The 15,194-nt window shown below is 43.8% G+C and overlaps 1 protein-coding gene across 4 annotated transcripts in view; it reads right to left on the bottom strand.

The window, feature by feature from the left end:
* Window positions 1–470: 470 nt before the first annotated feature.
* Window positions 471–15,194, bottom strand: part of LOC139583656 (rho guanine nucleotide exchange factor 4-like) — an 81,718-nt gene continuing 66,994 nt past the window's right edge. For 3 of the 4 annotated variants that reach the window (XM_071414957.1, XM_071414958.1, XM_071414960.1), the window contains 9 exons: window positions 6,801–6,980; window positions 6,176–6,376; window positions 5,628–5,807; window positions 3,552–3,784; window positions 3,183–3,312; window positions 2,837–2,968; window positions 2,205–2,448; window positions 1,523–1,600; window positions 471–1,187 (listed from right to left, as the gene is read on the bottom strand). In XM_071414957.1, the coding sequence (XP_071271058.1) occupies window positions 1,030–1,187; window positions 1,523–1,600; window positions 2,205–2,448; window positions 2,837–2,968; window positions 3,183–3,312; window positions 3,552–3,784; window positions 5,628–5,807; window positions 6,176–6,376; window positions 6,801–6,980 (1,536 nt within the window). In that variant the 3' untranslated portion in view covers window positions 471–1,029. Of the gene's footprint in view, window positions 1,188–1,522; window positions 1,601–2,204; window positions 2,449–2,836; window positions 2,969–3,182; window positions 3,313–3,551; window positions 3,785–5,627; window positions 5,808–6,175; window positions 6,377–6,800; window positions 6,981–11,724; window positions 11,889–15,194 lie in introns of those variants that run through there. The other variant, XM_071414959.1, reaches the window with a different exon arrangement.

Genomic DNA, 15,194 nt, shown 5'->3' with positions numbered 1-15,194 from the left:
GGTTTGGCCGGTGTAGGCCGTCATTGTAAATAATATTTTTTTCTTAACTGTGCCTAGTTAAATGAAGGTATACATTTTTTTTTTTAAACGAGCCTCATTTTGCCACAGTTGGAGAATACATCTTGAATTTGAAAATGTTGTTAAATTAATGTAAATGCAGGGGTTGATAAAAGGTAAAACATAGTGTGAAGAGTATTTCAAAGCATCCAGGACACACTTCAGATGGCACTTCCATAAAGAGGTTAATTACTCATATGCACAGTGTAAGGCTAGTGACAAAGGTCAGGTGTGTGTGTGCGTTTGTGGGCTGCTGCAACTCAAACGGTAGATTTGTGAAGAATTGAGAATCGAATCTGGGTACCATTTGTTTTTCTCAGACTGTTTGTTTACACAAACATTAAGACCCCACCACACCCAAACCCTTAAGTATCGACTGTTATGAAATGCTCAAAATAAACCAGGAAAACATCTTTGCACAAAGAGAAGTACAATAAACTTTATCCCCCTTTTTCACCTTTTTTTCAATAGCAGACACAGCACAAACTTAAATACAAAAGCAAAATTGATCTGGCACTGTGAACAGTTGGCATTTGTCGAAACAAAACAAAAACACTGGGGAAAAAATCATTTAGTTGCGTCAGTCAACGTCTTTCCAAAAAGAGGAGCCTCATTGGCAGTCACATGATCACACAGCAGTAGTAATATTAGTACCAATCGGTGCTTGGTTGAAGTTGTAGTAGCAGTAGCAGGTATAATAGTCCTAGTAACATTCTCCCAACGTATACACGATGTCCGGGAGAACTATTCCCAAGTCTGATTGTAACCAACCTATAAAGTGCTTTCTCAAAGAAAAAATATCATCATCATCATCATCATCATGTTGATCTTTCACAATAATCAGTATATGAATTAGGATAACATCATGTATAACAAAGAACAAACGAGAGAAGGAAAAAAAAGGATCGGGGATAAAAAAGTCAGTTCAGGCGTTAGCCTTTCTCCTCTAATCCTCCTCTCCTCTCCGACGTTTCACTTCTTGAAAGGCGTCAGTCTGCCGATGTTTTGCCAGAAGGTGGTTGCCTTGCGTTTGGGCTCAGCCAGCATGAAGACCTGCTGCTGGGGAACGGTGCTGGGCAGAGACGGGTGCTTCTGACGCAGCAGGAAGTCATAGTAGGGCCGGGTCACCGCTGGGGGAGAGGAGAACAGAGTGGGGTCAGTAATCCTGGCATCCAGAATCAAATCAGCTACTAAATGTTTTACATGATAATGTTAAGGCTGTGACGAGAGACTAGGGGTTATACATATCCATAGGGAGGATGGGGGAGTGATTACGACTGCATTTTAATCTAAAGTGGTTTATATGAATATTAAGCACATATGATAAACAACATTTGTATAAATATTGGCAAACGTAATCTTCTTTAAAAAAATATAAAAAACACGCACAACATGTAATCTGCTACCCATCCAAACAGCCATGGAAATTGAGTTTTCCTGCCATGCACCCATTACCCAGACATACCTTTGGGCTTCCCAGCTGGATGGCTTTTGCAGGCGTTCAGCATGGCCTGTTTCTTCTGGACCTCAGTGATGGAGAATCCTGGAGGAGGAAAGCACATAGGTCACAGGTCAATGTGGATATCACAGATTCATTCTGCCAGTGCCGCCTATCAATACCCAGCTATTAAGAGGGAACCGAATAATAGAAGGCCAGATTGTTGGATGAAAAGTTTCGGTAATATCCGCATGCTCTGTTACAGCCCAGATAAAACCCAGAGACTGTGGCGGAGAAGCGAAGGGGGCAGCTCTGGATTTATAGCTCTTTTTATCTGAGGGATTAACGGCATTCTGATCCATTAGCTGCTACATATTACACATACACTCCTCTTCCCTGATTCTCTGACCGGAGCCACTGTCAGAAACGTTTATCACAAACTATTAATACAGCAGTAGTCTGGGGCAGAGAGAGACAGGAGGACACAGCTCATGTTTTACTAATAGGAAAGGACACACACCCAGTGGCTTTGTACAGCTGACTAGTAATACTACAGGTAAGCAGTTCATCGCAGTCTCCTAGTATCCTATTGGTGTTTTCTACTCATTCTGTATATCTGAGTTGCTTTAGCCTATCAAGCTAAGTAAGAATGGGTCCTTTTTCAAATGGCAAGTGGCACGTCAGACAGAGAGACGGATAACTGTTTCACCTGTTTCGAGGTCGTGCTGCACCTGCGTCCTCTCGTCCTGGAAGGCTCGGAGCCAGCGTTGTTTCTGCTCAGGCTTCTTGGCACACAGCAGGTGGACCTCGTCCCCCGCCAGCGAGCGCAGCTTCAGAGCGTTCTTCACCGACACGTTGAAGTCCTTCTCCTTCCCGTCCTCCACATCCACCACCTCCATCTGGTCCATGTCCATACGACCCTTATAGTACAGCATGTCCCTGCGCAGGAGGTCCTGAAAAAAACATAGGGATACGTGATAATGCTGTTATATATTACTGTTACTAACCCTAATCATTATAGTACAGCATGGTCCTATAGGGGGGAGAGAACTGCTACTAACCCACTTCATAAACTTAACCCTACACTCTATCTAGAACCTAAAACAGTTATTTGGCTGTCCCCATAGGAGAACCTTTGAAGATCCCTTTTTTGGTTCCAGGTATAACTTTTGGAGGTTCCATGTAAAAATCTACACGGAACCCAAAAGCGTTCTACCTGGAAACTAACCGTAACCCTAGCTTAATGTCCACATTACGGTTCAATCACAACCGTAGCCTCAACCTTAACCGTTACCAGCTTCATGTCCACATTATAATAATCATTTTAACAGTGCTGCTCGCCTTTTTGCAGTAGACCATCTGGTGGTCGAAGAGGAAGAACATGCGCTGCTGGCTCTTGGCCTGAGGCTGGGAGAGTTTTGTCAGCTCTCCAGAGAAGATCAGATCTGAACTCATACTGAGGATGTCTTCTCCCTGAGGATGTTCAAACACACACCAAGCATCTGTTAGAGCCTACAGACATATGACAGACAGAGATTGTTCAGCCAAAAAAAGTTGTATAGCTGGGGCCATGTGTCCTGGCAACATGACATCAAGCGTTTTTTCCAGAACAAGTCACTTAGTCAGGAAAACTTCCTGGCCCTAGTCATGGATTCTGTTCCATTACCCTCGATGCACTGTTACTCACCTCCCAGTCCTCTATGGAGCTCTGCCATTGAGCGATCTTGTCGATGTTCTCCAGGCGCCGCTTCCTCTCGTTGATCAGCCTGGCCACGTTCTTCATGGCGTTCAAGGCAGCCTCCACGTCCTTATAGTCCCTGGGTTGCCCAGAACAGACAATCACATCAGGCCCTCTCGGTCTTACATGATTGTTTTAGTCTAATGATAGACTTGTAATAACTTTTGACTTAAAAACGAAACACAACTAATAACCTATCAGTGTCATGCGATTTCTGAAAGAAATGTCAGCGATTTCAGAGAGCGGAATTGGTAGATAAGAAGGAATACGTGCAGCTCCTTGCATGTGTGCACAGTACACGTGTGTGTGTGTGTTTACCTATGCTGAGGGTTGGTGTATTTCAGTAGCTCGGCCAGCTGCAGAGGGTACTTGCAGATCTTCTGGACGGGCGTGAGCAGGAACCCATCCAGCGAGATGTCAATCATCTTCTGCAGCAGACGACAGGCCTCGAAGAAGAACACGTACTTGTTGGTCTTCATCAGTCTGGACAACTGCACACAGGCGTTGGGGTGGTTGTTACAGTACTCCGAGTAGATCTGGAAGTCTGTTTGCTGAGGAGGGTGAGGAGGAGACAGGAAACGTTAACATGACAGTTTAAAATGGCAAAATTGATGGTTGCTGGAATGTTACATGAATGTTTGGGCTCTAGAGAGGTTGCTTGACTTGAATCCCCAACATAAAGTGTGTATAATAATACAGTAATTATCTATTAAGCAGATTTGATTTCCCCTATTACGTCATGCTATGTCATGTTTATGATAGCATTATGTAGCGTTATGCAGGCCATATGTGACCAGCTTCATGAAACTAGGTGTATGCCGCACGTCACTACTTTACAGGAGCAGCATTAGAACGTAAACATTGATTTTTTTTAATCAAAATGCGTTTTTTGTTGTTGTCAGAAATGCCTTCTGGAACATGTGAACTTTCATGTGCCTTAATAACAAACTTGTATTCCATCCATAAATACGAATAAAGTTGTAACATTACGAGCCTAGTTGGTTTAGCCATGGAAAAAGACGGAACCTTCCTACTAGCCATGATTGGTTGAGATAATGTATGGGCTGGACATGCCGGGAGATGAGTTTGGATTGGTCTGCCATGTAGCATGCTTCTGTCTATAACGTGAGCTGTTCAGTATGTGTTGACAGTCCTTTCTACCATGCCGTTTTTGAAAGATATAACGTTAACTATCGATAACTACAAAAGTTTTGGTACTTTTCTCAACAACATTAATACCCTGAATTTAGCAGGCACTATCGACAGATCAGTAGGAAAAAGTGATGGGCTAATTTCTGCACATGCCATGGTCAGTGTAAACCATTGACTTCACACAAAGCTGGCCAAACAAGATGTAGCTACAAACAAAACATAGTTAAAAGGTTCCAGTCTGCCGGGAAGCATTCATCAATATATACAGGTAAGAGTCTAGCTACATTTTCCAGATATAAGTTTCTAATTTAGTCAGAAAGTCATTATTTTTGCAAGTTAAAGAATACTACTAGTTAGCTAGCGAATGTTAGCTTGCTGGCTTGTGTATGATCTGTGTAGTAATATTATTTGAATCAGAAACCCATTTGCATTGCTAGTTATAGCCTAATGTTAGCTAGTTAACATTGAACCTAGTTTGTTAGCTTTAGCTACCTGCAGATTCATACTACAGCTATGACAATGTTTGTATTGGTAGTAGCATGAGTTGGGGTTATGACAGTTCATTGTTTAGCTAGCTATCTACCTAGCTAGCTACATGTCTAAACAAAAGATTCCACTTAGGCTGGATTATTACATGACCCATCAAGTTAGCCAGGTGTGTCTGGGGGTGATTACGGCCATCGATTGTATTTCATGAACATGTGTACAAGTCTAGACAAAAGTGACCCATCCACTTAGCTTGATTTGGCTGGGGGGTGGTCATAGCATTTCCTTCACATGACCCATCAATTCAGACAAGTGTGTCTAATATTTGTATCTGGACACTTTCTGTTTTTCATATTGCTACTATGCAAGTACTATCACTGTACCGTTTAACCTTCTGTATCCTGTGCATGTGACAAATAAACGTTGATATAGCGTGTGTTTACCACATGGTCTCACATGTGAATCTATAAAGAGATATGTGGGACTAAGGCTTAAAGGGTGTGAAGGATGCTGAATAGGTGTAGACAAAGAAGAGCTCTCCAGTAGGTGTACCAAAACATTCAAGGGCCATTTTCTCAAAAGTGGGGTTACAAGTTTACTAACTTTAAAAGCAGAATTACTTTCCCATTGTTCGCTACTTTTATCCAATTTAAAAAACAATTTCAAATTTAGGCAATTTAGAAATTAGGCGGTCGGTCACAGCTGACAGAAGTCAGGTGAAGAATCACAGTGGGTCGTGTGCTGTACAATACTCACGTGTTCGAGGAAGCAGGATCCGATCTCGCTGAGGTGCGGCTGCTCCTTGTTGAACTTCTTCTCCAGACCTTTCAGTAACTTCTTCTGGAAGCGGTAGATGTCTTCGATGTTGCCGAATATACACCGCAGTTGCTCCTCTGTGAACATGTCTATCCTCTTACGGCACTGTTTGATGTAACCCTGAGAGAGGAACAGTAGACTCATGGTACCACATGTAGAAAGACTCATTTACCTGATTTTACATGTTAAGAATTCCCAGAAATAACCAAGTTAAAACTTAAGAATATATTTTGTCTTATTGGACAAAGTCGTATTGTTCAGAAATACAATGACCTGTGTGCTGGTCTGAATAACTGTGCTCCTAACAAGTTATGATGGCACAAAGGCTGGTGTGATGCATTTTGGTGTTATTTAGAGACACTTGAAGACAAAGGCAGATTCTTCCGGGAGTTTTTGATGCAAATAGTTTCTAAGTCCTATAATGGCCTGTATCAAAGGAAAGGGTCTACAGACAGACAGTGATGTTGTCTGAATGGAACTTTACTGACCTCACAGATGTCTTTGAGGTGTTTGATGTAGTCTCTCTCTGTGCTCATGATCTCATTGATAACGTTAGTCCTCATCTGGTCCTTACACGGCAGGCCTGGTCCCAGGATCAGACCCACCCCTGGCCGGTCCTCTTCCCCAGCCCCAGCCTCCTCCAGCTGGGCTAGGTATTCCTCCATGGGCTCATCCTGGTTCACACGCAACTACAGGGACCAAGAAGATAGGGTCATTGTTATAGAATACCCTCACTAACAGATCAGTTTAGATGCTACAAACATTTCTCATACTGTCTTATTTTTCAGTTAGGCTACCTATGTGGATCAACTGAGAACATGTACAAACATTCATTTAGCAAGTAAGGACCATAAGAAAGTCAGCATAAAAAAAAGAAAACAATCTTTATCTTTTAAATGAGCTGGTGCTTCACAGTTGCCCCAAATTGCCGACGACAGCTCTAGCTGCCCATCCAACCCTATACTGTAGCAGCAATAATAGATATCAAAGATAAGCAAGGTAAAGAGTATTTAATTGATGTTGTCTTCAGTGTCCCAGAGAGATGGAGAGAGAGAAAGAGTGAGAGAAAGAGAGAAGAAGAGAGATAGGAGATATGGAGAGTTAGTTTCTTACCCGAACAAAGCTAGCTGGGAACCAGCCCTCACTGTCCAGGATGCGTCCCCACCACCACTCCTTGTTGGTGGCATCCACTACCTCGATGACGTCCCCCGCCTTGAAGCCCAGCTCCTGGTCGTCCATGGTGACATGGTCCCAGAGAGCCTCGGCGTACACACAGCTGCCATCACTGATCAGCTGGGGAGGGGAAAAGGAGAGGGGACAGACAGGGGTCAACACAGGTCAGTATGGGAGGACTTCACAGTGACATAATAAAAAATGTACAACATTTGTAATACATGGTGAACAAGCTTGAAATACTTTACGAAGGCCCACATTTGTATTCTTGACCAGGGAAAACTCTAGTTATGGTCTAACTAGGGGCCCTGGAGGTTTCCCTGGTCAGGTGGTCCAGAAAAACTCTGGCCGTTCTTCATTCAGAATGGATGACTTTGTAAAACAAGGTGAAGCTAGTCTATAAATAACATCAATAACATCACTGGAAGACAAATTGGCTGATAGAGAGAGTAGAGACATGCATGATTTACAAGGTAGTAGGTCTGTCCAGTATCACTCAACTAGAACATGTGACTTTAAGACATGACACAAATAACCTATAAAATACCATTCATCACACAATGGATGACTTTACATTTACAACACAAGATGTACACAATGTTGTTTCAACACAGAAATAATGACTTTGTAACAACAATATGTCTACTCAGTAAGCTACATTTTAGCACAGACACAACATAATAATATTGCTGCTACAGCCCTAGATAAGCTAAGTGAGACATGTCCTAAAGCATTGATTGCTCTGCTGAGCCAAGCCACTGAGTCTGAGAGGGGCTTGACAAAGATCAATGTGGAGATAAGAGAGATAGAGAGAGAGAGAGAGAGAGAGAGAGAGAGAGAGAGAGAGAGAGAGAGAGAGAGAGAGAGAGGGAGGGGGAGATAGAGGGAGTGAGAGAGAGAGAGAGAGACAGAGAGAGGGAGGGGGGGATAGAGAGAGAGAGAGAGAGAGAGAGAGAGAGAGAGAGAGAGAGAGAGAGAGAGAGAGAGAGGGGGGGGGGTTAGAGGGAGTGAGAGAGAGAGAAAGGGAGTGAGAGAGAGAGAGAGGGAGTGAGAGAGAGAGAGAGAGAGAGAGAGAGAGGGGGGGGATAGAGGGAGTGAGAGAGAGAGAAAGGGAGTGAGAGAGAGAGAGAAAGAGAGAGTGAGAGAGCGAGAGAGAGAGGGAGGGGGAGGGAGAGGGAGAGGGAGTGAGAGAGAGAGAGACAGAGGGAGTGAGAGAGAGAGAGACAGAGAGAGAGAGAGAGAGAGAGAGAGAGAGAGAGAGAGAGAGTGAGAGAGAGAGAGAGAGAGAGAAACAGAGAGAGGGAGAGGGAGATAGAGGGAGTGAGAGAGAGAGAGAGGGAGGGGGAGATAGAGGGAGTGAGAGAGAGAGAGAGAGACAGAGAGAGGGAGGGGGGGAGAGAGAGAGAGAGAGAGAGAGAGAGAGAGAGAGAGAGAGAGAGAGAGAGAGAGAGAGAGAGAGAGAGAGAGAGAGAGAGAGAGAGAGAGAGAGAGAGAGAGAGAGAGAGAGAGAGGGGGGGGGATAGAGGGAGTGAGAGAGAGAGAAAGGGAGTGAGAGAGAGAGAGAAACAGAGAGTGAGAGAGAGTGAGAGAGAGCAAAAGAGAGAGATCGAGAGGGAGAGAGAGAGAACGAGAGAGCTAAAAAGCCTGCGTTACTTATAAATGTACTGCAGTGCTCGTATTTCACACAGCCACATACACACACACATTACTGCGTCAACATCATGCTGGCGTCAGAGGGGCATTTGTGTCATTCTTCCATAGTAGCAGTAAGCCTTATCAAAGCCAGAATGGCCCATAGGGCAGGAGCCTATCTCCTGTTTCTATAGCAGGAGCAAATACAACACTCTGGAAAGGATGCTTGTCATAATTGTATTATTGCTCAAAAAGCCACAACTAACTAACTATAATGTAACTCCTCAAATGCAGGCTCCTATACTTATGCTAGGCCTCAGAAGGTCAAGCAGAGGCTAAATGATACCAGAACACGATCTCTGTGTCTATTTCCATGTCGGTTCTATGGGGGCTAGGGTAATCTATGTGTTTCTATTTCTACGCCTATTCTGTTGGTTAGGGTGATCTACTAAGTGTCTATTTCTATGTCTGTCCTGCCATCGATCCATCGTCATGGCGAGGAGGTCTTTGGGCCTGTTGCTAGGCGACACACCCACCATCTCGCCTCTTCTCTCCTCTACTGATCCTGCCATCATTATACAACAAAACACCAGAATATCTCCCTTCACAGAGAGTAGAAACCAGGTTGAAGACATAAATATTGTAGTATTAGCTGTACTGGGACATCAATATGAGTTTGTATAGAGGGGGAACATAGAGGGAGAATCCAAACATAAAAACACACTGTAATGTGAGTGTATCTCTGCCAGGCGGTGGATGTAAACAGTGCACTTCTCTCTGAGTCTCCTGGTCAGTAGCTCTAGGCCTTGTTACTGCCCCTCTCATCACACCCCTGCCTCCGTTACAAACCAGCCTCTCTGTGTCTTGAGCTGCAACGCTCCAAGGCCCTAATGCTCCACACACACACACACACACACACACACACACACACACACACACACACACACACACACACACACACACACACACACACACACACACACACACACACACACACACACACACAGCTGATCCCCCTCGCTCTGTGCAGCTGAACCCTAGCGAGAGCAGCCGAGCGGTAAACACACACATCTGACACAACCACATGGATCATCCACATGCTTCCTTCCACTGTGACGATTATATACAGTTGAAGTCGGAAGTTTACATACACCTTAGCCAAATACATTTAAACTCAGTTTTTCACAATTCTTGACATTTATTCCAAGTAAAAATTCCCTGTCTTAGGTCAGTTAGGATCACCGCTTTATTTTAAGAATGTGAAATGTCAGAATAATAGTAGAGAGATTGATTTATTTCAGCTTTTATTTCTTTCATCACATTCCCAGTGGGTCAGAAGTTTACATACACTCAATTAGTATTTGGTAGCATTGCCTTTAAATTGTTTACCTTGGGTCAAACGTTTTGGGTAGCCTTCCACAAGCCTCCCACAATAAGTTGGGTGAATTTTGGGCCATTCCTCCTGACAGAGCTGGTGTAACTGAGTCAGGTTTGTAGGCCTCCTTTCTCGCACACGCCTTTTCTGTTCTGCCCACAAATTTTCTATAGGATTGAGGTCAGGGCTTTGTGATGGCCACTCCAATACCTTGACTTTGTTGTCCTTAAGCCCTTTTGCCACAACTTTGGAAGTATGCTTGGGGTCATTGTCAATTTGGAAGACCCATTTGCGATCAAGCTTTAACTCCCTGACTGATGTCTTGAGATGTTCCTTCAATATATCCACATAATTTTCCATCCTCATGATGCCATCTATTTTGTGAAGTACACCAGTCCTTCCTGCAGTAAATCACCCCCACAACTTGATGCTGCCACCCCCATGCTTCACGGTTGGGATGGTGTTCTTCGGCTTGCAAGCCTCCCCCTTTTTCCTCCAAACATAACGATGGTCATTATGGCCAAACAGTTATATTTTTATTTCATCAGACCAGAGGACATTTCTCCAAAAAGTACAATCTTTGTCCCCATGTGCAGTTGCAAACTGTAGTCTGGCTTTTTTATGGCGGTTTTGGAGCAGTGGCTTCTTCCTTGCTGAGCGGCCTTTCAGGTTATGTCGATATAGGACTCGTTTAACTGTGGATATAGATTTTGTACCTGTTTCCTCCAACATCTTCACAATGTCCTATGCTGGTGTTCTGGAACTTATTTTCACTTTTCGCACCAAAGTACGTTCATTTCTAGGAGACAGAATGCGTCTCCTTCCTGAGCGGTATGACGGCTACGTGGTCTCATGGTCTTTGTACTTGCGTACATTTGTTTGTACAGATGAACATGGTACCTTCAGGCATTTGGAAATTGCTCCCAAGGATGAACCAGACTTGTGGAGGTCTACAATTTTTTTCTGAGGTCTTGGCTGATTTCTTTTGATTTTCCAATGATGTCAAGCAAAGATGCACTGAGTTTGAAGGTAGGCCTTGAAATACATCCACAGGTACACCTCCAATTGACTAAAATGATGTCAATTAGCCTATCAGACGCTTCTAAAGCCATGACATCATTTTCTGGAATTTCCCAAGCTATTTAAAGGCACAGTCAACTTAGTGTATGTAAACTTCTGACCCACTGGAATTGTGATACAGTGAATTATAAGTGAAATAATCTGTCTGTAAACAATTGTTTGAAAAATTACTTGTGTCATGCACAAAGTAGATGTCCTAACTGACTTGCCAAAACTATAGTTTGTTAACAAGGCATTTGTGGCATGGTTGAAAAACAAGTTTTAATGACTCCAACCTAAGTGTATGTAAACTTCCGACTTCAACTGTACGTGCTAAACATTGTAACCTACATATATCTCATAGAGATCTCATGTTTAGCACATAATTGGTGCTAAACAGTGGCCTATACAAAACACATTCTGTAAATTCACACAGGACCAATTATCATTCGAGCAATAACTCACACCTTCTCAACGTACAACACCGTATTGTTAAGAATTAGACCCAACAACAGAGAAACGGATTATGTTCAGACACATAAATAACACAAACATACACAAATAACAAACACAACCGGTTCTTCTTCTCACACATTCACAACACAGGCATAGAAAAACACTGAACTACAGACCAACATTTTCAAAATGTACAAGACAGAATATTTGCTACCGTCCACGGTTTGTCAACAACTCCCATGGTGCAAGCTAGCTAACCCATCCGACACACTCTCTGGGCAAAGCAGCAGCATAGTGGTCCTATACTCTACCCAGTCTAGCTCATCCATTGCTCGGCTTTACCTGTGGTCTCGTCCTTTTATCCTGGACTCCCATCCACAGCTGTACCCCCAACTCTCCACCAGGGAATCCTCCCTCTCGCTTCCTCCTCTCAGTCTTCCTTGATCGATGATACGTGGCGTGTGTGTGTGTGTGTGTGTGTGTGTGTGTGACGTCGGCGTGTGTGTCTCTCTACTAGAAGGCCAGGAGGAACATGAGCACTACGTTGATGATGACGAGCAGCATCATGATCATGAAAACCACCACCTTCTGAGTCTCTGGGTGGAGGTTGCAGCGCAGCAATGTGTTGAGGTAGCCCAAACGCTGCCGGGCGCGGTGAGCGCCACCACCGCGAGCCATCACGTAGGCCCCGGCAGGGCCCTCACCCCTCCCCCCCTGTCCGTCTCTCTCCCCCTCTTCTTCTCCTCCTTCACTAGCCAGCCGGCCTGTCCTCCGCCTCTCTCTTCCTCTTCTCTCCGCCAGGCTCCCCTCGTTCCGCTTCACTGCGACGCCTTGCTGCCTGTGTCTGAGCACTCCCCTCTTCTCTCTCCCTCCCTGTTTTCCACGTCCTCTCTCTCCCTCTCTCTCTCTCCCTCTCTCTCTCTTCCTCTCGCCGTCTTCGCTATTTCTTCGTCTTGTCAGGATGTGAGGTAGAGATGATGCTGCATCTTTCTTAATACAATCCTCATTTCCCCTCCACCTCCTTTAGTTTTTCTTGTCCTCCGTCCTCTTCTGTCGTTCCTCGTCCCGTATCTGGGTTACGTCCACACAGCTATTTGTGCTCCTCTAACATGGCAGCTCTATTCCCTTTATCTCCCTCTCTCTTTCTCTCTCCCTCCCTCTCTTGCGCTCCCTTTTAAGTGTACTCTGAAGCTAAAATGGTGCTGGGGTCTGCCTGAAGCTACACTAGCACAACCATCCATCCAACTCCCTGGATCGCAGTTTTTTTTTCTTTCTTTCTTTTTTTTTACCTTCCTACCGCGAGCAGCCAATCAGGCGGCTGAGTGTGTCTCCGTATCCTGGATACCAGAGTGGATGAGGAGGGCCTTAGCAACCCCAGGGAGGGTGGGGGATGGGGAGAGGGAGGAGGGGAAGGAGGGAGCAGGAGGATGCAGAATAATAGACTGTGTGTGAGGGAGGGGGTATGTGGGCTGCGTGTGTGTGTGCGCGTGTGAGCTGCCTAGAATTTATTAGCCTCATCAGCTGATGGCTGGCCCGTCACTCACAGACTTAATATGTCTGATTAAAACAGGAGAGAACGGAATTAATGCATCGGAATATTATACAGGATTATCATACTGCTATTTTAGCCAATTAATTAACATTCAATCACTGACCTGATGAAATTATTGGATTCTCCAACTCTCTCCCCCCTCCCCCGGTCCCTTTCTCTCTATTCTCTCTCTCTCTCTCTCTTTCTCTTCTCTCTCTCTGACCTGGATACCCAGGTGTAGCCAAACAGACAGTATTTACTGCAGCCGCCCGTATCCACTCAACTGAACAGAATATGATGAGCAAGGCCACCTCACTCCGACTCTAATTTAGACAGTCTACTACATGGAAGGCCTTTAATTTGTATTTATTTTAGGAACTCAGTCTGGGTCTCAATGTACTGTTGCGAGTTAGAATAGTGGAATACACAAGATGCAATTTCTAAATATCATCAGTTTTTCTCTTGTAATGTCAGTCACTGATAGTCAGTCAATAAGCCCATGTCAGATAATTTTTTGGGGATTGCTAAATTAGTTTGAGCGAGTAGTGCTTTTTGAGGTCGGTTCGGTTTCGGTTCGATTATGAAAAAATGATCATGTTTTTTTATTTCGGTTTTGTTTTTAACATGAAATGCAATATGTGGGTTGAATGCTGTAACAACACAGAATAAAACAAAACAAGTCCCGTGATGGTAGTGACTGTCCATTACTGCTGATCACTTATTAACCATCACATTACTTTACCCAAATATTTCAGGTTGTTGTGTATATTATATTTGTGTTATTTTATGATTTTATTATTTCATTCCAGGTCATCATCTCTATAGAGCTGTTGCCTATGCTGTCTGATAAAATCTTCTAAGTAAATCAGGCATACTTTTAGTACTGCTGAATACCAACTATCAATCACTTTGATCCTGCATTTTCAGGTAGAGATACCTCATGAAGCAACAACTGCTCTCTATATCCCCTCAAGATAGCGCAATCTTCTGTCTCTTCCGTAGCAGACACAGACCGGACAAGTAGATGCGCAATGGATTATGGTCATTGTAGTTAATGACCACGTTTTATGCACTAAACTACGTAGAATATTGGCCATGTAGGAAACTGCAACTCCTTACTAAATCGCACAGTTCAGGCTGGATCTGATTTCTCTCTAGATGTGCACATTGAGCTCACATAATTTTTTAAAATAAAAATGAAATTCAAATAATTGAACCTATGTCGGTCAATTAGTTGATTAAAAAACAAAAAATAACCGACATTCAGGTTAATCGCTCAGCACTAGCGGCCAGCTATCTAAACTTGTTATCATGGTCAAATTACCCACTGGGGGGCCACCATTGATTTTGTTAGTCATTCTATAGGAGGAAGGTGGAATCCTATTACACCGGCTCCGACGCTCGTCGTATGTGGCAGGGCTTGCAGATGATAACGGATTACAAAGGGAAACCCAGCCGTGAGCTGCCCAGCGATACAGAACTCCCAAACGAGCTAAATACCTTTTATGTTCGCTTGTAACAATGTGCCTTGCGTGAAAGCCCCTGTTTTTCCCGGATGAATGTGTGATCGCGCTCTCCGAAGCCGATATGAGCAAAACGTTTAAACAGGTTAACAATCACAAAGCGATCAGGCCAGATGGAATACCAGGGAGCGTTTCCTAAAGCATGCGCGGCAGGTGTCTTCACAGACATTTTCAATCTATCCTTGTCCCAGTCTGTAATCTCAACATGTTTCAAACTGACCAAATGACCATCACCCTGTAGCATTCACATCTGTAAATATAAAGTTCTTTCAAAGGCTGGTCATGACACACATCAACACCATCATCCCAGACACCCTAGACCCACTCTAATAAGGATACTGCCCCCAACAGATCCCCAATTTGTTGGACCCGTCAAGACCTATAATACATACAGGGCCTTAAGAAAGTATTCATACCCCTTGACTTATTCCACATTTTGTTGTGTTACAGCCTGAATTCAAAATTGATTAAATAAACACAGTACCCCATAATAACAAAGTGAAAACATGTTTTAAGAAATCTTTGCAAAGGTATTGAAAATGAAATACTCAAATATCTAATTTACAAAACTATTCACACCCCTGATTACAGCCGTGAGTCTTTCTGGGTAAGTCTCAAAGGGCTTTCACCACACCAGGACCGTGCAACATCTCAGCCACTCAGGAACATTCACTGTCTTCTTGGTAAGAAAATTCAGTGTAGATTTGGCCTTGTGTTTTAGATTATTGTCCTGCTGAAAGGTGAATTCATCTCCCAGT

This window comes from Salvelinus alpinus, chromosome 8, assembly GCF_045679555.1.
Source record: "Salvelinus alpinus chromosome 8, SLU_Salpinus.1, whole genome shotgun sequence".
Lineage (NCBI taxonomy): Eukaryota > Metazoa > Chordata > Actinopteri > Salmoniformes > Salmonidae > Salvelinus > Salvelinus alpinus.
Note: the sequence above shows the minus strand (reverse complement) of the source record. Positions and strands in the feature narration are given on the sequence as shown.